The sequence below is a fragment of the Leiobunum rupestre genome, chromosome 6 (assembly GCF_980474605.1).
Source record: "Leiobunum rupestre chromosome 6, qqLeiRupe1.1.hap1, whole genome shotgun sequence".
NCBI classification, from domain to species: Eukaryota; Metazoa; Arthropoda; class Arachnida; order Opiliones; family Sclerosomatidae; genus Leiobunum; species Leiobunum rupestre.
The window spans coordinates 64,008,862-64,032,615 of record NC_143389.1 but is presented as its reverse complement, the minus strand read 5'-3'; the positions used below and the strand labels follow the sequence as shown (position 1 = coordinate 64,032,615).

At 35.3% G+C, this 23,754-nt stretch overlaps 3 protein-coding genes across 3 annotated transcripts; all 3 read right to left on the bottom strand.

The window, feature by feature from the left end:
• Positions 1 to 3,969: 3,969 nt before the first annotated feature.
• On the bottom strand, positions 3,970 to 4,851 carry LOC149942951 (uncharacterized). The gene has a single exon (XM_090179559.1). The coding sequence runs from the start codon at positions 4,849 to 4,851 to the stop codon at positions 3,970 to 3,972; it is 882 nt and encodes a 293-aa protein (XP_090035685.1).
• A 110-nt stretch (positions 4,852 to 4,961) lies between these two features.
• LOC149942950 (ATP-dependent DNA helicase PIF1-like) lies at positions 4,962 to 5,543 on the bottom strand. Its single transcript, XM_090179558.1, has one exon. The coding sequence runs from the start codon at positions 5,541 to 5,543 to the stop codon at positions 4,962 to 4,964; it is 582 nt and encodes a 193-aa protein (XP_090035684.1).
• A 44-nt stretch (positions 5,544 to 5,587) lies between these two features.
• On the bottom strand, positions 5,588 to 7,420 carry LOC149942949 (uncharacterized). The gene is made up of 2 exons (XM_090179557.1): positions 7,230 to 7,420; positions 5,588 to 6,245 (listed from the first exon to the last, which is right to left on the bottom strand). The coding sequence occupies exons 1-2, from the start codon at positions 7,418 to 7,420 to the stop codon at positions 5,588 to 5,590; spliced, it is 849 nt and encodes a 282-aa protein (XP_090035683.1).
• Positions 7,421 to 23,754: the final 16,334 nt, after the last annotated feature.

The following is a 23,754-nucleotide window of genomic DNA, read 5'->3' as shown; positions in this document are numbered from 1 at the left end:
TAAATTCAAATTAACCGCGTCCCCGCGCACGCGCGCCGCCCAGGTTATGACTTTTTACATCATTTCAACTTATTCCGTACGATAAAACGTGATAAGATATACGTTCAAGAGTCACTCGATTTTACCCCCATCTCACCCCTTAAATCCTGGATCCTCGATCCTCGATCCTAGGAACGATGCCTCGCCCTTACCTTCCTTCTACTAAGGGCGACGTCCCGTGGTACGATTTCACTAAGTAAAATATCATTAGGTACGATGCTAGTTAGGGCCTTTTCAATTGGCACCATCTTCTCAAATACCTGTCCCTTCTTGGCCGCAGTAAAATGCCCAGGGTTACCTATATATTACCTTCTTTACTCAGCGTAGCTGAGATTTTTCCTATAATTCACATATTTACCGAAATTCTAATACCATTATACCCAAGGTATGATAATAAATTATTGAAGGGAAATGTTATAAACTTAATAAAAACTACCATTGAACAAACGTTATGTTAGAACCCTACTTTCTAACTGACTAATAGGTCTTTATATAAATTATTGTGGTCTTATTGTTTCCGGAGAACACGTTGCCTTCTACGTCACGGACTCACCGCGCGTAGCTTCCACAGTACTACGAGTAGACCGAGAGCCCGTGTCCCGGAATTTATCTCATCGAGTACATGAACAAAAATTCGACAGAAAATTTTCTAAAATCACATAGGGGGCGTTTGGGTGTGAGAAAAAATGACGGGTCACATTTCCTTACCAAATTGCATTCAACCGATTATGGTATCAATCGATCTCGTCCTTCGGAATCGTATCGTAAAAAACCAATAATTTTAGTTTTAAATTGCGAAATCAATGAAAAGAAGAAATGTTCATTTTCCCCAAAATCACCGTTTTCAGACGGCCATAAAAGTAAAATGCCTCAACGGACAGTGCCATATTTCATATTTAACAAATTGTAGCACCAAGGGCTTTCAGATGATTTCAACCTCATTCGTGTACTTTTGCATTAGGTTATTGTTTGGGTTGGTTTTAAAAACCCATAGGAAATTAGAAAATTCCTCAAGACTCACCCTTACTCATATAGTACGCACAAAAAATCGATATCATCTAAGATATATCATTGTTTGGAATTGATAAATATAACATATGACGTGGTTCGTTGAGGCATTTAGTATTTATGGCCGTCTGAAAACAGTGAATTTGGGAACAATGCAAATTTCTCCTTTTCATTACTTCGGCAATTTACATCTAAAATGGTCGGTTTTTGTAATATCCGATTACAAAGGACGAGATCTCTCGATTGATACCATACTCGATGGAGTGAAATGTGATCCGCCCCCTAAATAGCTCGAGTTTCGAACATTTTACTGGCGATTTGTTTTTCATGAACTCGATGAGGCAAATTTCGGGACACGGGCTCTCAGTCTAGAGCGGTGACGTTGAAGGCAACGTTACCTCCCGATTCCCGAAACAAGAATGCCACGTTGATATTTAGAAAGACCTATTGTATTCGCAGAAAACCCTTTAAAAGGGAACGGTCAAGCTTTAACCAGTTAGATAGCCCTATAGCCCATTAAAAACTAAAATTTATGGAGAAAACCGCATCAAAAAATATAGTGGTTATTTTTTTATAAAATAAAGAAATTTCGGGAAATCGAAAAGCGCGCGTCTGCCGCGACACCTGGTGAGAAGTCGGTGAGACAGGAAAACAAAGTAAAAGCGCGCGCTGCTGAAGACGCAAAAAAATTGTTTCGCACGCGCAGCGCCTTCCAGTTATAAGAGACTTAAGCCTAAATTGCGCGATTTTAAAAGTTAGGATATTTCGCAAATCACTCATACCGGGTTAGGGGCGCTGGCGGCAGCCCCTAAGATGGCGGCGAAAATTCAAACCTTAACACCTGGCGTTTTTTTCGTTTCAACTTTTTGGGCAAAAAGCTATTTTTTCAAGACAAAAAAGGTACGTGTTAGTATATTGAACGTCTTGTTAATCTTTTGATACGGAAATAAGGCCATATTTGGAAAAGCTTGGCCGTTCCCCTTTAAAGGTTATTCTATTTCGTAAAGGGAGATTAATGTTTGGCGTTTTAATCGGGTCGGTCAAGCTTCCAATATATGGCACTCCCGCCTTTGGGTTAAAATATTTTTGTTGCCATTTAGTGTTTTTTCCTGGGGTCTTTCATAAAGAAAGACTTGGGGTTATACTACTTTTTTCGTAATTCTTCACTTGAAAGCGATGTGTAATGTAATTATCTCTTGTATAATGAACTGTTAGAATTGTAGTTTTATGAAAGAACATTAAAGTTGCTTTATATTAATTAGGGCACCAAAAATGTAGGAGTTGACATTCCGTTTTTAGTTTTGAGAGATCCTGCGTACCCACTGTTACCTTGGCTCTTGAAAGGCTACACTATGACGTCAAATATTTCACCAGAAAAAGAATCGTTTAATGTATATTTGAGTTCTTCAAGAATTTGCGTGGAAATTGCATTTGGTAGACTGAAATCGAGAAGATTGTACAAAAGGAGTGAAATTAATTATAAATTCACGACAAAAGTTGTCGCGACATGTTACGTTCTTCATAACATTTGCGAAAGAGCCAAGGAAAGTGTTAATCAGTCGTGGAGAGATGCCGTCAATGAACAGTTGAGAAAAGAACGAATTATTATCGCTCCTGGGTTGATTAGTTTGAGGGTGATTTCTGTACTTGGGATGGGGAGAGTGGATGGTCGAAATATGGTGAAAATATGGGATATCAAGAGGAACATTTTGATAATAAGTTGTAATCAAAAGTAGTGCGAGGTAACAACGTTGAGTTGGGATGGGCAGTAGAGGGAGTAGCAGGTGGGTTAGCAGGGAATATATTAGAAAACGAATTTTGGGAGTCTTTGAAAATTGGGTAACAAGCTTATCGACAGCGTCACTAAACGATTGAGCCATGATTCGGATAACGTTTTCAAATCGCTATTCTGTTTTTCGGCCATCTTCTCTTCCCACTTTCTCTGTTCATCCAGTTGTTGCGTTTGTCATTCGTGATTTAACTTCAAATTTCAATCGTGTTCTTCTTTTGTTTATCCAAGTCTCGCGATGACACATGATTCAATATCTCTTCGTAATGGTGCTTACGATTCAGCCTGGAATCTAAGAAACTGTTTTATTGCAATTGTTCAAGGTTCTAAATAACTAACTACCCTTACGAAAATGGTGGACCAAAATTTTAACCAAATTTCATCAAAAATTGGACAGTTAATAATCATAATAATAATAATTATAGGAAAAAGCTCAGCTACGCTGAGTAAAGAAGGTGATATATAGGTAACCCTGGGCATTTTACTGCGGCCAAGAAGGGACAGGTATTTGAGAAGATGGTGCCAATTGAAAGGCCCTAACTAGCATCGTACCTAATGACATTTTACTAAGTGAAATCGTACCACGGGACGTCGCCCTAAGTAGAATCGTACCTAGTGGCATAGCCTTAAATGGCATATAGTACCTAGTGGCATCGCTCTAAGTAGTATCGTACCTAATTTGGTAATGCAATCAGTGTATTGAGAGGGGGGTTTTGCTTTTCAGCCTATATATAACGGCCTTTACAAACTAAGTAGTTAATTTCAGTCACACTTTCGATATTTAAATCGCCAAATAAATTCCATTTCTATTTTTTCACCATACTTTCAACAATTATAAACACATACCAACTATTACTTTTCAATTTACTTACTTTGTTGCAGAAAAACGAAACAAATAAACTTTGTTGTTTTCAAGCGAAAAAATATTTAAGGTCCGGTTTACCATTAATTAGCTGGTGCATTTGTAACTTTCGGCAAAACATGTATATAAGTTGCATTTTCAATTAGCATCCTTTAGTTATCCAATAATAATGTCTTACGCATTCTTTATTTCAGCACTATATTGAAATTTTTTCTCGCGCTATTTTTTTTGGAAGATCTCACGTATCTGTAATTCCTAATACTTCGCAAATTCAACCCTTTTCTAAGAGTAAACAATACACATCAGTCAAATTGTTAAAAAACCTTTTTCTCGAAGATACTTTGCTGTCGTTGCAAACTGTCCATCCTGTCCCAATCCCAGGGTTCTTTAGAGCAACTATGTAGTGACCGCTTTCGCAGTCACTTCCTATGTGAACTACAGCAGCTTTAGTTTTAAAAAATATTTCATTAATTTTCACTTTGTCAGAAATGAAGCCTTTAATTGGAGTGTCAATTTTAAACCGTTCAACCCCTCTATAAGAAAATCTCGCCAAATTTAAAAAGAGGTACTTACTGGAAGAATATAATATGGCTCGACGTTCTTTCACTTCATTGTGGCATTGGACACATTTGTTTTCAAACAGTTCCCAATGGTCCAACAAATCGTTAAAAATTAAATTACTTTTATCAGCCAAAACATTAACGATGTACACATAACCATCTTCAGGGGAATGATTTAAAACTCGCCGCAGAGGGCACTGTGGGCATCTATCTTGATATTGAATGCGACGTGAAAATAAATTTCCTATACAAACATTTTCGTCTTTAAGTTTCTGTAAAAGGGTAACTAAAAATTCCACGGGGTCCTCTTGACTAAAACCATGAAATCGAATTTCAAGTGTGTTCCTTAAATAAGTGGTTCGTAAATAAGGAATATTAGAATCTAATTTATCTATCAGCAATTGTTGCAATGCAGCAGTTGTTGGCCCTGGAGTAATAACCTTTTCTTGAATACTTCTAAGAAATTCAGGAACGTATAAAATAACTTGCAAAATAGATATAGCATACCGAGAGTTACCGTTATTGATGAAACCTTTCAATGTAAGAGAAGGAACTTCACTCGGAACATATGCACTTTTGCTTTTAGGCACCATAGTTCTAGAAGAATCAAGTTCAGCACACGTATCGATGTCGTTGCCCGATTGTTGTAATACCTCAACAGGTATTGCAAAATTTGATTTAGTTTTCTTCTTTTTAAACAACCCTATTTGAGCAAATCCGGCCTAAACTCAGCTCTGAGGCGATTATACACTGATATAGCCTTCCAATCTGCAAATATTTTGGAAGGATCTAAATCAAGTAAATGGACACCGTCTAAAGACATAACTCTTGAAAGAGCCACATACGCCATTCCACTTTGAAAAACACTGGCTCCAATGTTTATCATGGCGCATTCTACACTCATACCTTGACTTTTATGGATGGTAACTCCATACGCTAAAACCACAGGGAACTGAGTTCTTAGAACAGAAACATTTGTCATAATTTCGAACGTCACCCTAACTCTTTCAATTTTCTCTTCTATGGCATGATTATCAAACAAAACAAATAGCTCAGAAATAATTCCTTCTGCGTTGGTTTTAATAGCTTTCACAGTACCCATGGCTCCATTAACAAGCCCCTTTTCCATATTTAAATTTATCCTCAGCATTATTCGAGCTTCGACGCAAAGCAACAATCTCGATTCCAAACCAGCTGTAACAGAGATATTACTTTCCAATTTCTTTAACTCATTTTTCACAGATTTTTGTATTTCTTGGTGACCATGACATTGGTCAACACTCATTATTTCTAAAATAGGATTACCACATTTTTGTAGCATAATATTATTTATAGTGTCGCATATTTTGTTAGTTGGTAATAAACAAACTGGTTTTTCCCTTCTTTAGACAACATGTCATAATAGTCAGCAATCTCTTCAACATTGTCCGCTCTGGGAATTAAACGCGTTTTCAAAACTTCAACATCACGTTCTGTTACCTCACCCACCCGTACTCTAGCAAGCATTTCTCCATAAGCATGGTCATTTTTCTGTCTCTTATTAATTGTTAATTCTTCAAACTTGAAACACTGACGAAATAGATTAGAACCACCAACTGAACCAATAAGTTTACGAGCTTTTATATGGGATAAAATTGAAAATACCGGATCCCCTTTTACAGGCTGTAATTGCAACAAGTCTCCTAATGCTAAAATTGAAATACCACCAAATGGTTCCTCTTTTCCAGTTATCTCGCAAAATATCAAATGAATGTAAGCGAGCAAAGCTGAAAACACCATCGAAATTTCATCGATTATAAGTAGCTTCAAACAACCTAAAGCATTTCTCATAACACGCAAACAGTCGGGACCCAATTTATAATACTTTGCTGTTTTGCCGCGTTGAACCGGCAGCATCAACAAACGATGTAAGGTAACCCCTCCTATGTTATGAGCAGCCAATCCGGTAGGAGCTGCCAAACCCACACAAAGGGGGTCCTGAAGATGGCTACACAGAACAATTCTCAGAGTTTTTATCAAGAAACTCTTTCCTGTTCCTCCGTATCAAAGATAATCTAGACTACGTACCCTAGATTGGAAATGCGGCGAGATTCCTACGGGCTCCCATCTAACCACACGATTCCCTAGTTGCGGGGGGCAATGTAATAGCGTGGGGTAAAAAGTCTGAAAAATTCAGTTCCGTTCAGTTTTAAATCTCATATTCGCGGTCGGTGCTGACTGCTTTCAGTCTAAATAAAAAAAATCGGGACTCGAGGACGAGGCCCAAGGGTTCGACCAAGTTTGATTTGAAGCGTAAATTTTCTTTATTTTACTGATTGGATTTCAAAGTTATTTGTTTTAAGTTACATTAACCAGATATAATATTAAACTAAGGTTTATTTTATTTTACCAAGGTGTAAACTAAGTATGGGAAAATCTTGCCAATTCAAGAGTTGTAAGAACTATCTCAAATCATCTTTAATCATAAGTTGGGTTAAATTGAAATTGTAGCGAAGTTTATTAATACGTTGGTAATGGAATGATTCATTTGTCATCATTTTTATTGGATTTGCCTTAATTTTTATTTAAGCAAAGCTGTTTAAAAAGAATAAAAATATAGAAAAACATTTGAAAATAAGCATTTAAAACATATTTTTACAAAAGGTAAATCAGGAGATTCAATCTCTTCATTGGGCAAAGATATGAATTTTGAAGCGTTTTTTAAAGTTTACCCCTGAAATTATATTTAAAACAAACAATTTATGACTACATCGATGATAATTAAAGTTGTAATACTAACCATTCGGCTTTTTAGATTTTGGTTGTTTCTTTTGACAATAAGCGTGATCCCTTTTTAGCCCGAGGCCCGAACGAGGACACGAGGTCCATATATCGAAGCAGACGAACCCGCTGAAACTTTTCAGACTAAACTCCCCCCCCCCCCCCCACCTCTCCCACTAGGGAATCGCATGAGACAACGCATTTCTCGTACGTTTCTACCCCCTGTCCGTATCCACTAACAAATACGAATAAACCTTCTTTTGGTGGATCTAAGCCACAGAAATGTCTTACAATATTTTCAAGTATACTCCTTTGATCTGCAAACATAGGTATAAGTTTATCAATAAGACTTTCAGGGGTTAAAATTAAATTTTCATTAACAACTGAGGTCACTTCTTTCATTGCCTTTTCAGCTTCTATTAATTCTCTACCTTCAATCGGATTATCAGTGAGATCTTCCACAAAGTATTTTGCCCGTTAGGTGGTGTATTTTTAGCCAGTGCTTCTTCTAGTGCTTTTTCAGCGTCCAATAACGTATTTAACTTTTCATGACACTTCATCATCTCTTTTAACTTCGGTAAATGGCTTTCAAAAGAATCTTTAAAAGACATAAAATTACCTAATAATCGAAGTTGGCCGTGCCTCAACCGATGGAGCCCGATTTTTCTGAGGTCACGTGCCGGAAAAGGGTAAACGCTTCGTAACAAAACCGTCAATGGGAAAGCTCTCAGTATTCGAATCTAGGGAACGAGTTTAAATTATCTTTGGTCTCACCCAAGATTGTCGCATAAATTAACGCACCATGGTCTATCCGGTTTGATTTTACGGGTCGTTCAATTTTTGTAAAAATAAATGGGGAAATTACAAAAGTGTCCTATCACGTGTCGTGCGGAATACCCCAAGGTTCCTCGATGGGCCCTCTACTCTTTAACATATATATATTTGTTATTGCTCACATTATTAAAAGTTCTAAATTGTTTCAACTAGCAGACGATCACAAACTCTGTAAAGAAATCATTTCTTATGACGACTGCAAATCACTGCAAAACGACCTCTACATTTTAAATGAATGGTGTGAGAATAACAACATTCCGATTAACAATGACAAAACAATTGTAGTCTCCTTCACGTGCAAAATTAATCAAATTTATGGAAATTATAGATTACATGACAAATTACTAAACACGCAAAATATAGTTAGAGACTTAGGTATGTCATTTGACAGTAAACTTTTATTCTCATCTCATATAAGTCATGTAATTACAAGAGCCAATAAACTTTTAGGCGTGGCTTATAAAATCTCGAGACAATTGAAATCTACCAAATGTCTCATTAGTCTTTATAAATCTTTAATTAAGCCTTCTATCACCTATTGTTCCGTAGTTTACAGTAGTACGTGTGAGACCAATTTAGATAAACTGGAAAATATACAGAAAAAAGTTTATTACTTATTTAATGCCATTAATGGAAACCTAAACGTAGAATTAACAGATTCGGAATAAAATCAATTTTTAATAAAACACAAACTAGACAAGCTTAGGAACACTCTAAAAAAAATTGATATAAAATTTTTAAATAATCTAATTGTGTCACGTATTCAATGTCCTGAGCTTCGGCAGACAGTAAAACTAAATTGTAATATACGGCGTAATCGGAATCGGAACATATTTTACCCAGACCTACAACAAAAATCTGTATCTAATTGAAATATGAAAATTTTTAACAACCATGGAAACAGAAATAATATTTTCCAAAAATGTATCACATCACAAAATGTCATAATAACGTAATCCAAAATTTTAATTGTTATATTATTTTATTTTATTTACTTCTATTTTTAATTGACAGACTCTTTTAACTTATTTGACGTTTTTTTAAAAATAATACCATGGACGCCGGGTCTTGCCCCCCTTTTCCCCCTTTCAAACCGCGATAATTATACTATACCTTGCTCTTATTTTGGCTATTTTTAAAACTTAGTGTGTTATAACTTGCTGGAATGTATTTTCTGTTTTATAGCACAATAAACTCCAATTCAATTCACTTCAATCCAATTCAATTCAATATATATATATATATATATATATATATATATATATATATATATATATATATATATATTATTATATTATTATAATTATTTAATAATAATTATTTAAATTTATTTTTTATTAATAATTAATAAATTTTTATTATTAATTAATTATTAAACTATAGGTAGTGTTATTTTAACATTTTAATATTAATATTATTATTCATAACTATACATATATATATAATATAATTTTAATAATTATATATATATATAATTATATTATATTTATAATATTATAATATTTATATAATAATTATATTATATATAATATTTATATATAATATTATATATTATAATATTATAAATATAATATAATTATATATATATATAATTATTAAAATTATATTATATATATATGTATAGTTATGAATAATAATATTAATATTAAAATGTTAAAATAACACTACCTATAGTTTAATAATTAATAATAAAAATTAATTAATTATTAATAAAAAATAAATTTAAATAATTATTATTTAAAAATAATTAAAATCAATTTCGTTTTATTAAGCTTATTTAGGGGATTCGAACTCGTGTTCCCTCCAGGAGCAAGCAGCGTAGATCTTTCATCTTTAACCATACGACCACACTCGAACGTGATATTCGAAAATACGAAATGGGTAACACTCATTGTGTTAGCCAAGGCTTAGATAAAAGACGAGCTAGAGCATGGCGGCAATCCGCCATTTTACTTTTTGCATTATTCGGATGATTGACCAGAGACATAACCAATGAAGGCTACACCCCCAAGGTAAAAGTTTCTGGACCGGTAGATGTATCGCCATCTGACGATAATTTGTAAATCAATGTTTTAAAAAGTTAATTTTCAAACATTTATTTTGCAATTTATTTTATCAATTATACCAAAGAAAATACACTACACTTAAACGAAGATTTCCTTAAAAATTTTAAAACAATCAACTAAACAGATTTTAAGTTAAAAATCGGCTAATATTACCATAGGGCATATTGGTTTTCCCATAGTAATAATAATAATCAGCTAGGCTAATACCCAAGGCCCCACCTTAGGCCTAAGTCATCATGTGACTTTTGAAGCCATTAATTCAGGTGACCGGGTTACAATGCGTAGGAGGGTGGTGGCAAGCCCTGCATGCCACGCGTTCGAGCCAACAGCTCCCTACACTAACTATTACCGTTAACCTCAACAGGTTTTTGTGGAAGGGGAAACCAAAGATCTCGGGGGGAAACCCCTTAAACCCGTAGGGAGAGAACTTGCAAACTCTACGCAGAAGGAGTTGTTCCGAGTTTTGACCCAGTGCCACAAGCAGGGATCGAACCCGGCTCCTCTTGCTGCGAGGCGAAAGTGCTAACTACTCCGCCACCCCACCTATTGATAAACTGTGAAATAATTGAAATTTCGCCTATTCATAACTATATCTGTGAAATTATATTATAATACCGGCTCGCGTTCCTGTTATGAGCGCCCTCTAGTTCAGAAAAATTGTTGAAGGTTATTTCTGTTTTTACCTCTCCGAGGGGACAAAGTCCCCTAGGAGGGGTTATGCAATCACCGTGTCTGTCCGTCTGTCTGTCTTTGTGTCTGTCTGTCTGTGTGTCTGCCTGTGTGTGTGTCTGTCCGTCTGTCCTGCGAACGCGTTCGCATTATTCGTGCAAAGGTTAATCATTGCGTACGCAATTTCTCGAAATTTCTGCCTTCGCAGTTTCTCGAAGGGTTGGCAAAACCACCGTGTGACGGTGAGCGTTAACGGATACATTTGCGGTTTGGTTTGGATGGTGTTTTTTCGCTCACCGTCGTGACGGCGAGGTGTATTACGTTTTTGTAATGTTTATGCGTAGGTTGTGAATGTCGAGTTCGTGTTATGACGGTTGTGAGTGTTGAGTTTGTCGTGTTTGTGTTTTGATGGTTGTGCATGTTGAGTTCATGTTGTGATGGTTGTTTTCTCTCCAACTTCTTCTAACTGACTTTGGGACGGACCGAGTGCTGAGTGCAATGCTACCTCTCAACGTCCAATGGCAGGGTTTCCACCAATTGTTCACGGTATTCGTCTTAGTATCAATTTGCGAATTATTGGCGCCGGCCGGGAATCGAACCCGGGTCTGCCTCGTGCTTGTTAAGTTGCGGTGTTTTTCTAAAAAACAGCTTTGTCGAATGTCATTTACAAAGTAATAACGTTAGGTACTATAATTTATTCTACATCATTTTAAATATTTATAAATTATATTAATATTATATTTAATGAAATATTTATAAATTATATTAAGCTTATATTTAATTAAATATTTATAAATTATATTAAGCTTATATTTAATTAAATATTTATAAATTATATTAATCTTATATTTAATTAAATATTTATATTAATATTATATTTAATTTAATTAAATATCTGAATATTTTAATTTATTTGACCGTGTTCAGGAATTGAACTCGGGTTGCATAGTTACAATGTAGATATTTTACCGCCGAGCCATTGACTTCCTTTAGGAAAATAAAAAGTATAGAAACCATTATGATAAGGCGGGTTTTTATCTTTTAATAACGCTTAGAAAAAGGATAATTATTCAAAAACTCCCGCGGAAACTATATCAAAGTAATAATATAGCGCAACCGTGTGGAGAACTATCAATCAAACCGGGTAAAAAATATAATCTCTTCAATTTTTCGAGCTTTAGTCAAATCTTGACGGGTCTAAAAAACGCCAAATAAACGTATATAAAGCCGTTGCCGTCACTAAAGAAGATTTAGTCTTTCTTAGTTCTTGGCTGTCAGACGAACTACTACAGGACGGGGTCCTGGTGTCGGTCAAAAGTTATGAGGTCACTTTGCGGTTTTAATTAGTATGTTCGGTTTTCGGTCAAGAAAAGAGTTAAATTGTGTTTCGCGTTTGGAACGTGAGTGAATGGACTTAAGTGTATGAACAGTGCGTGTTTAAGACTGAAAGTGTTAAAGTAATTGTGAACTAACTCAAGTCAGCTGTAAGATAAAATTGATTGTTATTATTTTTTGTATTGGAATAACCTGATTATACCCTAGAAATTATCAACTCAACCTGTGAGGCTTATTAAGTAGATTGGAAGTAATTAGTAGCGAACAGCTCTCAGCTGTTAATGAAGACAGAGTTTATAGTTAGTAATTTTAACTAAATTCAAAGTACCTCAGTATAATTTATGATATTTACTGAAGTGTGTGGTTTGGTTTATTTTTCAATCACGATGAACTAAGACAAATCTAGTCTTAGACACTTGAGTACCAGTTCTGTACAATTACGTAGGAGGGATATATATTGTTGGGTTATTGATGAAAGTTAAATCTAGAACGGTCCATAGACTGTTGTGAATAAAAATAAGCATTTATAAATTTTGCATAATTCTGGTTGCCATTTTATTTTCTAATCACTCGCCCACAACATTAGAGTTCTGGCAATCCCGAATCAAATAAATTTTCAATTTAACGGCGAGGGGAAATTATTCTCGTAAATTTATCGCGCGGCCTTAAGGAATATTCTTTTAACAAAATTTCGATAAACTATCGTTTAATTAAAATCGGCCTGATTCCGTTAAAATTATAAACTAAAAAGCGAACGGTCGTTATAATATCCTCTGTAGATATTTTTTCATTAAAATTTGCTTTGTATTATATTCAACTGATAAACTTGTACTGTAAAAAGGGTTTAATTCAATTGTGCATTGTTATAGTACGTCTAACTCACTGCTTTAACTACTTAACTTATGATATTCTGAATAAATTAAAATTGGTCGTTTCGTCTCAATTATTTTAATTATAATTAAAATTCTATACCGGGCGGGATAGAACTGGGATAACATTTTTAACAAATAACTCTAAATTGCGGAGATATATCTTGAAGGGTTATCTCGAGAAATTAATACCACTAGGGACAATTCTTCCGAGGAGAGGTATATTTTGGCTTGCCAACTTGTTATTTTGAGAATTTTGCTGCTTCGGTGTTTCGTCGTGAATACGCTAAAAATGAATGTCGACTAGATTTACATAGTATATGCCTAAAATTCTAATGTTTTTATCACGCGAAGGGAAATATCATACAACTAAAGTAAGTGCATTTTCCATATAAAAAAATATTTTGAGTTTACTAATTTACGGCATTAGAAAAACAAAGACCGAAGCAGCCGAATTCTCAAAATAAAAACCGAAATAACCTTCATCGATTTTTCTGAACTAGAGGTAATGAGATAATGCCTATTTCAAAATTATTTCTGAATTTCAAGTTGGAACTTTTTATTTTTAGGAGTTGATAAAGCTATTTCTAGGGACCCCACATACTCAATAAATTCAAGGTTGACTGTAACTGAAGTGAGCGAATCACACATTGTTCAGAATCCATTTAGACTTTAGAGTTGTCATTTCGGGATCTACCTTAAGAGCGAGTTTTCAGGTTTTTGGTGTAGAAAAATATTATACAAACAATGCTCTTACATGGGAATTAGATGGTTGGAGAGTGTCAGAGGATCTGCATTTGTTTTTAAGATATGTTTCTGCAAAGGGAAATTTAAATGTTTGTGACGGGATTGATCCAGAAGCTTTACTTTCAAATAAGGAGAACTCTATTAAAATCCTTTCTTTAGTTACGAGAACTAATCCATTTTCACGGTATGAATCTCCTAAATGCACCTTTGTAAAGCCAAACCAAATTGAAGGTAGTCGAAATTGCCGAGAATGTTTGAAGTGGCTGAGTAATCTGAGAGGGTACACAAAGAGGAAAAGAACTTCCGAAGCTACAGCTGAATCAAAACCGTCTAAAATATCGAAAACCGATGTCTCCTCTCGAACCACACTATCAGTTCTAACTTCACGCAGTTATAAGAAAAGAGTCTCTAACATTCGCAGAGAAAGGATCAACCTTAGAAAAAGAATCGAGACCTAGAAAAGAAAATTGAAATATTGACTATTAAATTAAAGAAGTCCCAAAGCGATGAACTAAGTGAGATTGTAAAAATTATCAGTAAAGATTTTCCCGATGTTATTGACCAGGTTTTGGAAAATTGCCCACAAAATTAGGATGGTCTGGAAGTTTCTAAAAAACTAAGGGAAATTTGGAAGGCAGATCGGTTAAAGATTCATCAAAAACAGAAGACTCAATTTTTTCAAGATCAACTAAAGAATGGTAATTTATACGAAAAAACTTTTTTTTTAAATTAATTACTGAATTATTAAATATGTTTTTATATTTTTATAGAAACTGGGAAAAACAGTAACATCTAGTCAATGGTTACGTACAGATTAGCTCTCGCTGTTTATATTCGAAGTCCTTCAGCATACAAAGCACTGAGAAGCTTCAACATTCTACATTTACCCAGCGAAACTTAACTCAAAGGCTTCACACGTGCCAGACGGCAGAAGGCTGGAATTCACCACGAATATTTGGCTGAACAAATGGTCCTGTATGAGAAAATTCAAAACTAGCAGATTAACAAAGGTCTAAAGAAGCCTTTGGGTGAAGGAGTAATTATATTCGGCGAAGTCCATGTGATTTCTAAAGTGATTTGGAATTCCAAAAGTAATGAGCTTGCCGTCTTAGCGTTGCGCCCTGAAGACTATACTACTCTCACCGATGTTTATAAAATGATGGATAGTTCAACACCTGCTCCAACTGTCTTCATACTACAGTTTCTGTGGCGAGACGTATCATACAACTTCAATGTCCTTGGCCCATACATAACATCAAATGGTCCGATAAAACATTGTACGCTATACACAATACTTCTTGATATTATCGACAGTTTTCACAGCCATGGGTTTAAGACCCGGGCCCTTGTGTGTGATGGTGCCTTTTCAAACTTGGCTTTAATCAAACATACGTTAAAGCGTCAATGGGCAATTTGGTTATAAAGTAAAAAATGATGGAACAAGGGACTACACGATATCACCTACTTTTAAACACCCTTGCTGGCCATTTCACTCTTTGTCATGGATTATTTGTCCTTCACACGAGTTGAAGAGTATTATCTCAGCTTTGTTTTCCTCTCGTTTGGAAGGAACAAGGTTTTTTGAATTTATAGGCATTGTATTTGGGTGGAGTGCTCTTAAACAAGTCTACGATGAGGACGTAAACCGATCAAAGAATAAACTTGCAGGAGGGATACGCAGACAAGGTTAAATGTTAAGCCTTCGAAAATTATGCAGCAGGAGGAGATGCTGTTAGCTTTGTTTGAAATTGCCAACCCTCCCAACACGTCTAATTTTCCACCAAATAGACATGAAATAACGATGGCTCGGGAGTATTTGCTTGCTTGCAACAAAATTTTTGAAGAAGGAATACTCCAGCGAGTGCGGTTAGATAACCTAGACCACCCAGTATTGAAGTCAGTAGAAGAAGGATTTGATTTCTTTGAAACTTGGATCACTGATGTATTGGAATCCTTCCCTGATATCAATTTAAATTCACCAATACAAAAGGCATTCCTTTCGTTTCAAACCTGGGATTTGTTACGTATTATGATCTTCGACTTTAAAGATTTTACAAAAGGTTTTCTCGAGGAACATCCGGGATATTGCATTATTTTGGGTCTAATTAATGGTAGCGCCATTGAATCCGTGTTTGGACAGTGTCGCGATGCAACATCTGGGAAGCTTTCGGGAGTGAACAACAGCTACTCTCAACGTTCTCTTCTTTTAAAAGGTGATGTTCATGGTAAACGTTTTAATCATGATGACTATCGTGGTTGTCATATTGCAGTTGCAGATTCTACTTAAAAAAAATTTAAAATCTTATACTAAGATTTATTATTTGATCAAAGACAAATGTGTTACGTAATGTGGCTATTTTTCTCCTTACCGTTATAAAATACATATATAAACTGTAACTGAGTTTCAAATCATAAAAATTACAATAAATTATAATTGACCAGTTAATTTATTATTTTATTTATGAAATCTTTGGCAGTACAAGTAAATTTAAAAAATATTTTTAGGAACAAACTTTTAATCCAAGTTTATTAAGCGCTTAGGAACTATTTCAACAGGTGAGAGACTTTGTAAACATGACATGTCTTCTTTCGATCGGTCTTCAGGTTCTTGTTTCCCCTTTCCGTTGAATTTAAAATCCTCCCTCTTTCTCCCTTCAATCTTCCGTACTTTGGCTTTAGGTTCTATGTTCTTTATCACTTCAGGCTTTGATTTCTTAATAACTTTAGGCTTTGATTTCTTTATCACATTAGGCTTTAAATCCTTTATCACAGGCTCAGAATACTTTTTCACGTTTGTCTCCAAATTATTTATCACGTTAGATTTTATCTTATTAATCACAATAGGCTCTGATTTTAGACTTATTGCTGTCTTTTTTAGGGGGGGGGTTCTTCTTTCCCAAAATTCCCAATCTATCCCTTAACAGGGAACCACCTTTAGGTATTTGATCTGTGTAGTTTGCAAACATAAAATCGTTGAAGCGGGCATGAATCATATTGGGAACTAGAAGCTTGTAAAATTAACCTAAATAATGATTGTTTTCGGTTAAAAGCATGGCTGCTTCCAGAAATTATTTTTCCAGTTGTTTGTCCATTTTCAAAGTTGGTACAATCCTCTTAAAACGAAGGTTATATGTTTCAAATTTACAGCAAGGGAAATAATTTTAAAATACCTTAGCAAATTTAGATCCCATGGCATTTAAATTTTCTGTCTTTACGTGGTATTTTACCTTTTCATCAAACAGCCACAGAAATCCTTCTTCGAAAAAAACATAAACCCTTTATCCCTTGTTTGGAGACTTTCACTTAAATCTTCTAATTTTTCATTTTTTGACATGGTAATTTTTTTAATTATCCATTTGTGGTTCCTAGCTTCACATTTGAAAGACTTCCTTTTGATGATATTGATGGCCACTTTATGCACTCCTTTAAGGGCTGCACCTCCTAATTGAATGAGTCTGTAGTTTAATTTATTGATGTTGAGGTTTGGCTCATCACACGTTGCTTCGATATCTTAAAATATAAGATTAAGATCTAATATTAGTTTACCATTAAAATTGAAAAGTGTGATTTCAATCTTACCTTCATTTTCTAGTTCGAAAGATGAAGCTGGTTCAAATAACACGTTTGTAGTTAATAATTCTAAAATTTCTTTTGCAATGATGATAACGACGATGGAGAAATTGTCCAATTTTGAACTTTCTTCGTTTATTTCAATTGCTTGGAGCCACATTTCAGATAATAAATTTCCTAACTCTGTACTATCATCTTCCAATATTATCTCAAAAATCTCTGGTAATTTCACACATTTTTCAATTTCATGTATTAACGCCGTATGCATTGTCATATTATTTATAGTTGAGGTACATTCTTCAGAATAACACGATTGAAAATTGTTAATGCATGCTTCCCAAAGAAGTAATATCAAACAATCTAATTATGTCTCTTGTGGCTCATTCACCCGTACACCCGTATTCTGCGCTTAAGGTAAGTTGAACGTCATCTTTACTAAGAGCTTTCATTGGGCGGAACGCTGACGACCCCGGCGTTTCACCCCTCTTGACTAAGAGACCTAATTAGCGGGATCTGAGTGAGTCGAGTGACGTAAATTGCAACTTCGGTCATGTTTTCCATAGACTCTCAACAGTATTCAAAAGTTTGAAATTTATTTAGTCTTTGCTATTTTCCGCCATTTTTCCCATTATTTACCAAAATGCCTCTGGCTGGAGCTGTTGCTGTTATAGCTGCTGTTGCGGAACTAAGCTTAGCTGATAACGAAATTTATAGGAGGCAGCGACGAGATACGTTCGAACTGCCGAGTAGAGACTGAGTTTTAAGCGCAATATCGAGTGCCGAAAGACGATATAAGTAACTTTTGCGAAATATTAAGGCCTCATTTAGAATTAGACCAGCAGTATGTAGGCGCGTACGTGATAACTTGAACAGGAAGCTCTAGCTGCTCTGATGTTTTATGGCTCTGGGAGCCTATTTTTGTCTCGGTTACGATTCATCGGCTCCGCCTAATCACATCGCCATAACGACATGACAGATAGCGCCTGTCGAATTTTGACGTAACCATCCGGTCACGTGCTCATCGCACGGGCCAATTTGAATCGAAATTTAAAACATATTACTTTTTCCGTCCTTTTTGAAGTTTTCGCCGCTTTGGTATTTTTAAGTTCGATTTTTTTTAGTTTTTTTATCAAAATAACAATGAGTCGAGCAACTAAAGTTTCGGGAGAACAAAAGGTAATGATAGTTGAGTTTATGGAGGCTTATGAGCGTTTTGTAAGTCGTAAATTCGACGCGTCGTTTTCGAATGATGCATACAACGCGCTATGGCTGAGAAAGGAAAACGCACGAAATACGTTCGCTAACCAACATTACAATTTACTATTGTGGAAGCTGTGAGAGGAGGAGAGGGTTATTTCATTTTCAAAAACATCGTCTATGCTGTCGTCTGCACAAGCAGTTCAGAGCTATGCTTTGTTATATTGCTTATAAAGTTATTTTTAAATACTAAATGTGTAATGTTATGTGGTGGACATAAGAACTACACTCAGATTAAAACAAGAACAGGGTTTATTAACATAACATTAAGATTTCAATGAGTTATTACAACAGCTATTTATACTAAAATTATTTACACTAAAAAACAACATTGATAAGAATATATTCTTTTTTACATTATCACCAGCGTTATTACACATCCTTTCCCAAGCTTAGTGAACCGTCGTTAAAGATTCAAACGAACTGGAGGATTGACTACTCTTCCGGACCTTGTTGTCGTCGGTGTTGACGTAGACGGTCGACTGGCTGGTTGAACTGATTTAGACCCACGACAGGATACCGCACACTTGGAACCAGAAGTTACCGGGCTGGGCAGTGGACTGAGAGGAGACCCCGAGATAGGATCACCACCAGGTAGTGGTTTTGGTAACGGTACCAGATGGAACCGATTGCGTTGGTTCCCCGTTATTAGTAGCCACGACATACGACCTTGGACGCTTGGCACGGCTAACGACCCGACCGTCGATACGTTTGTCGACAATCCAAACTCTGTCCCCCTCTACGAGATCAGGTAAGACTCTTACGCCATGACGTCTGTCATAGTTGGACTTCCGATCCGGTTTTCAACGCTGCTCTCTTTCAACCACCACTTCTCGTGGCGGAACCAACGACCGTAGAGATGAAGATAACACCGGAACAGTGGTGCGAAGACGGCGATTCATTAGAAGCTCTGCCGGACTAAAGCCATTCGCCCAAGGAGTTGACCGATACGCCAACAACCCAAGGTAGACATCATCGGACTTCTTGATACGGCTTTTAACAATCTTGACCACCGACTCTATGAAACCATTGGTTTGGGAAAATTTAGGACTGCTGGTGGTGGACTGGAAGCCGTAGTCCTTAGAGAATCGTTCAAAAGCCTCTGACCTGGTGGCAGTCAATTGTGAGCCATTGTCCGTGCGAACAACCTGAGGGATTCCAAATCTGGCGAATACTGACTTCGCAGCTTCAATAATCGTGACCGTTGACTGATCTCGAAGCGTAATTAGCTCGAAGTAACGAGAATAGTAATCGGAAATTATTAAGTAAAATTTGGACTCACAGTGGAAAATTTCCATCGCTATGATCTGCCAAGGTCGATCCCGGAAGACAGGGAGGCTGCCTGTGGCACCTTCTTAGTAGTCATTTTCGTCGTCCTTGGAAGTACAACCAACCCTTGTCGATTTCCTTAGACCCTTTCAGCCTGGACGTTGACGATAGACCTCAGATACTACGGATAAATTTGACACCAGGAACCAGGAAATCAGGAACACAAGAACAGTAACTTTTCACCATCTCAACGGAAACCAGGAACTTCTGACACCATGTAATGTTATACGGTGGGCATAAGAACTACACTCAGATTAAAACCAGAACAGGGTTTATTAACGTAACATTAAGATTTCAATGAGATAACTGATTATCAAAGTTATTACAACAGCTATTTATACTAAAATTATTTACACTAAAAAACAACAGTGATAAGAATATATTTTTTTTACATTATCACCAGCGTGATTACACAAAATGCAGATAATTTTAAGTGTAATATTCAATTTAAATAATAAACAAGTTGCCAAGCCAAAATATACCTCTCCTCGGAAGAATTGTCCCTAGCGGTATTAATTTTTCGAGATGACTCTTAAAGATATATCTCCGCAATTCCGAGTTATTTACTAAAAACGTAATCCCGGTTCAATCCCGCCCGGTATAAAATTTTAATTATATTTAAAATAATTGAGACGAAACAACCGAATATAATTTATTCAGAATATTATAAATTAAGTAGTTACAACAGCGAGTTAGACGTACTAAAACAATGCACAATTGAATTTAACCCTATTTACGTTACAAGTTTATCAGTTAAATATAATACGAAGCCAATTTTAATGAAAGAAATAACTACAGAGGGTATTTGTATTTTTCTCGCTTACGAAATACTTGCCGCATCTTTAACGCTCATTTTATTTCAAATTAAACATCTTAATCAGTCGAGAAAACGTTTAAAATAAATTACGAAGTAATGACGACCCAGTTAAAAACCAGACCAACATAAGTGTAAGCGCACGATGTATACAACTCGATAAAAATATACGACTGAAAAAACGAAATAAAATACAAATAAAACGAAAGATATTTAAAATTAAAAAAACTGATATTAATAAAACGTGAAAATACCCTCCACGTCACGCACATTCGAAATACGCAGAAGTAACGTTATACTATATCCAGTTTAAAATATTAGAGTATCAAAAAATAAAAATAACGAATAGAAAAATACACAATAACAACCCAATCAATCAGACTTCAGAAACAAAACTCATAGAAAAATATTATAACGCAGTCAAGCAATCAGACTTCAGAATCAAAATAATTCATAGAAAAATATTATAACGCAGTCAAGCAATAAATTAGTTGAAATACTTAGAAATCAAGCAATAGAAAATATAATATCAAGAAGCGCAACACCTTACCATTCACAAATACGATTTTTCACGTTATTATAATGAAATCGGATAAGCTTTTGGGCTTATCTAAAACTGGACGATTTTGCGGGGAAAAAGAAATAAACTTAGCAAATAGTAGAAAAAAACAACAATACCAAAGATTAGACAAAAAAGAACGTAATCTCGATCAGTTAAAAACAAAACAAACAAGATTAAATCAACATAATTTCATTCGTAAAAAAAACCAGATTAGGCCTTCATAAATTCATTCATAAAAAAATTCCAGACTTTTTTACCTATTATGCTTACGATGAGTGTCTTATTTTCAGTGAAGCTAAGCAGCTATCGGTGGTTCTGTGATAGAGCGCTCGACTGCCAAGCCGAATGGCCTGGGTTCCAAACTTGAGTGGCGCATTTGTTTTTAATCAATAGAGAAAACGCTAAATTAGAATGTCTTCGATGCAATAATTTCAATTTCAATTCTATTTCAATTAAACCAAAATTTCGTACTCTATTAAATACGCTTCCGATAAAGCTGATGGTCTAATTTTCAATGAAGCGTAACAAGTGTCGGTGGTTCTGTGGTAGAGCGTCCGCCTGTTAAGCAGGAGGTCTCGGGTTCATATCCCGCCCGATGCGATCGCAAATTGATACTAAGACGAATACCGTAAGCAATTGGTGGAAACCCTGCCATTGGAAGTTGAGAGGTTGCCATAACACTCAGCACTCGGTCCGTCCCAAAAGTCAATAAGAAGAAGTTGGAGAATACGCACCCATAACAAACGTAGCGACGGTGGGTGTTAACGAAAAGAAAAAACCTCAACGCAACAAATTTATCCGTTAACGCTTACCGTCACACGGTGGTTTTGCCAACCTTTAAACTGCTAAAACGGTTGCCCCGAAAATGCGAACGCGTTCGCAGGCCACACACACACACACACACCCACACACACACAGACGGACACGCTGGTTGTATAACCTCTCCTAGGGTACAAAGTCCCCTCAGAGAGGTAAAAATGCTATATCTGGTACATTCGAATAGTAATAGCTCATTATAGGTAAGTGATAATTGTTTATTTCAAACGAATATATCACACACGCGGTCTAAATTCGCCAAGGCTTAAGTTGTATTGGCTTGTCGTCAGAAATTTTAATTTTAGAATTATATAGCCTGCGTTGTATAAAGTATTTTAAAAGTTCAGTGGCTTAGTCATGGGGGGGGGTGGACACGCTTAACATTTTTGCATTTGATATGAGAGGCCTTAATATGATGCAGGCTATTACCTACTGTCAGGGCTCCCTTAGTTCTTTTACCTATGAAAACATAAAAATTACCAGAAATATTATGGAAAAGGGCAGCGATATTGCCATAAATTGGTTTAAATAGGATTATTAATCGTCAAGTTAAAATATATATTTTTAATCGTCAAGTTAAAATATATATTTTTAATCGTCAGTTAAAATATATATTTTTAATCGTCAAGTTCAAATATATATTTTTAATCGTCAAGTTAAAATATATATTTTTAATCGTTAATTTGAAATAGGATTATCAATTGTTAATTTGAAATAGGATTATCAATCGTTAATTTGAAATAGGATTATCAATCGTGAAGTTGAAATGGGATTTTCAATCCTGAAGTTGAAATGGGAATTTCTATCTTGAAGTTGACATGGGATTTTAAATCGTGAAGTAGAAATGGGATTTTCAATCGTGAAGTTGAAATGGGATTTTCAATCGTGAAGTTGAAATGGGATTTTCAATCGTGAAGTTGAAATGGAAATTTCAATCGTGAAGTTGAAATCGAAATTTCAATCGTGAAGTTGAAATGGAATTTTCAATCGTGAAGTTGAAATGGAATTTTCAATCGTGAAGTTGAAATGGGATTTTCAATCGTGAAGTTGAAATGGGATTTTCAATCGTGAAGTTGAAATGGAAATTTCAATCGTGAAGTTGAAATGGAATTTTTAATCGTGAAGTTGAAATGGAATTTTCAATCGTGAAGTTGAAATGGGATTTTCAATCGTGAAGTTGAAATGGGATTTTCAATCGTGAAGTTGAAATGGAAATTTCAATCGTGAAGTTGAAATGGAAATTTCAATCGTGAAGTTGAAATGGAAATTTAGTATTATATCTGTTTCTCAGTTTCTCTTGTCACTTTCCAAGATTAGGTCTGTCCCACGATTAAGGCGAGTAATTTTTAATTTTACAGACGAATTGATAAAAAATGGAATAATTGATATTTTAAAACGTTTTTTGATTATATAAGAAATTAATTTTTCGGATTTAATAGACGTTTGATTTAGATGTTCATCGCTAATGGCAGGTAGCATGCGGCACTATTATTATTATTATTATTAGTGAAGGGCTTGGGACATGCCCGTTCGCGCAATTCGATCAGAGGTCCATTGTGCAACCCCGAACCTTAACATGACATTTTACAACTGATTTTTTGATATTGCTCCAAGTATGTTTAAAGCTTAATTGCGAGGCTAATTTATATTTTATAAACCTTAAACTTCTTCTGGCATTCATTTATTGGTGGTGGAATATCCTAAGCCTTTGCTTTTTCGTTTAAAATGACAGCTTTGTTTTTCCGACCTTGGATTAATAATAGGACTATTATTAATTAGTTTTCTTTGTTGTAAGAATATCGTAATCGTGTTGAACGTCGCGATCTATGAATTCAAAGAGTTTACAGAGTTATGAATCAAGTGTGGCA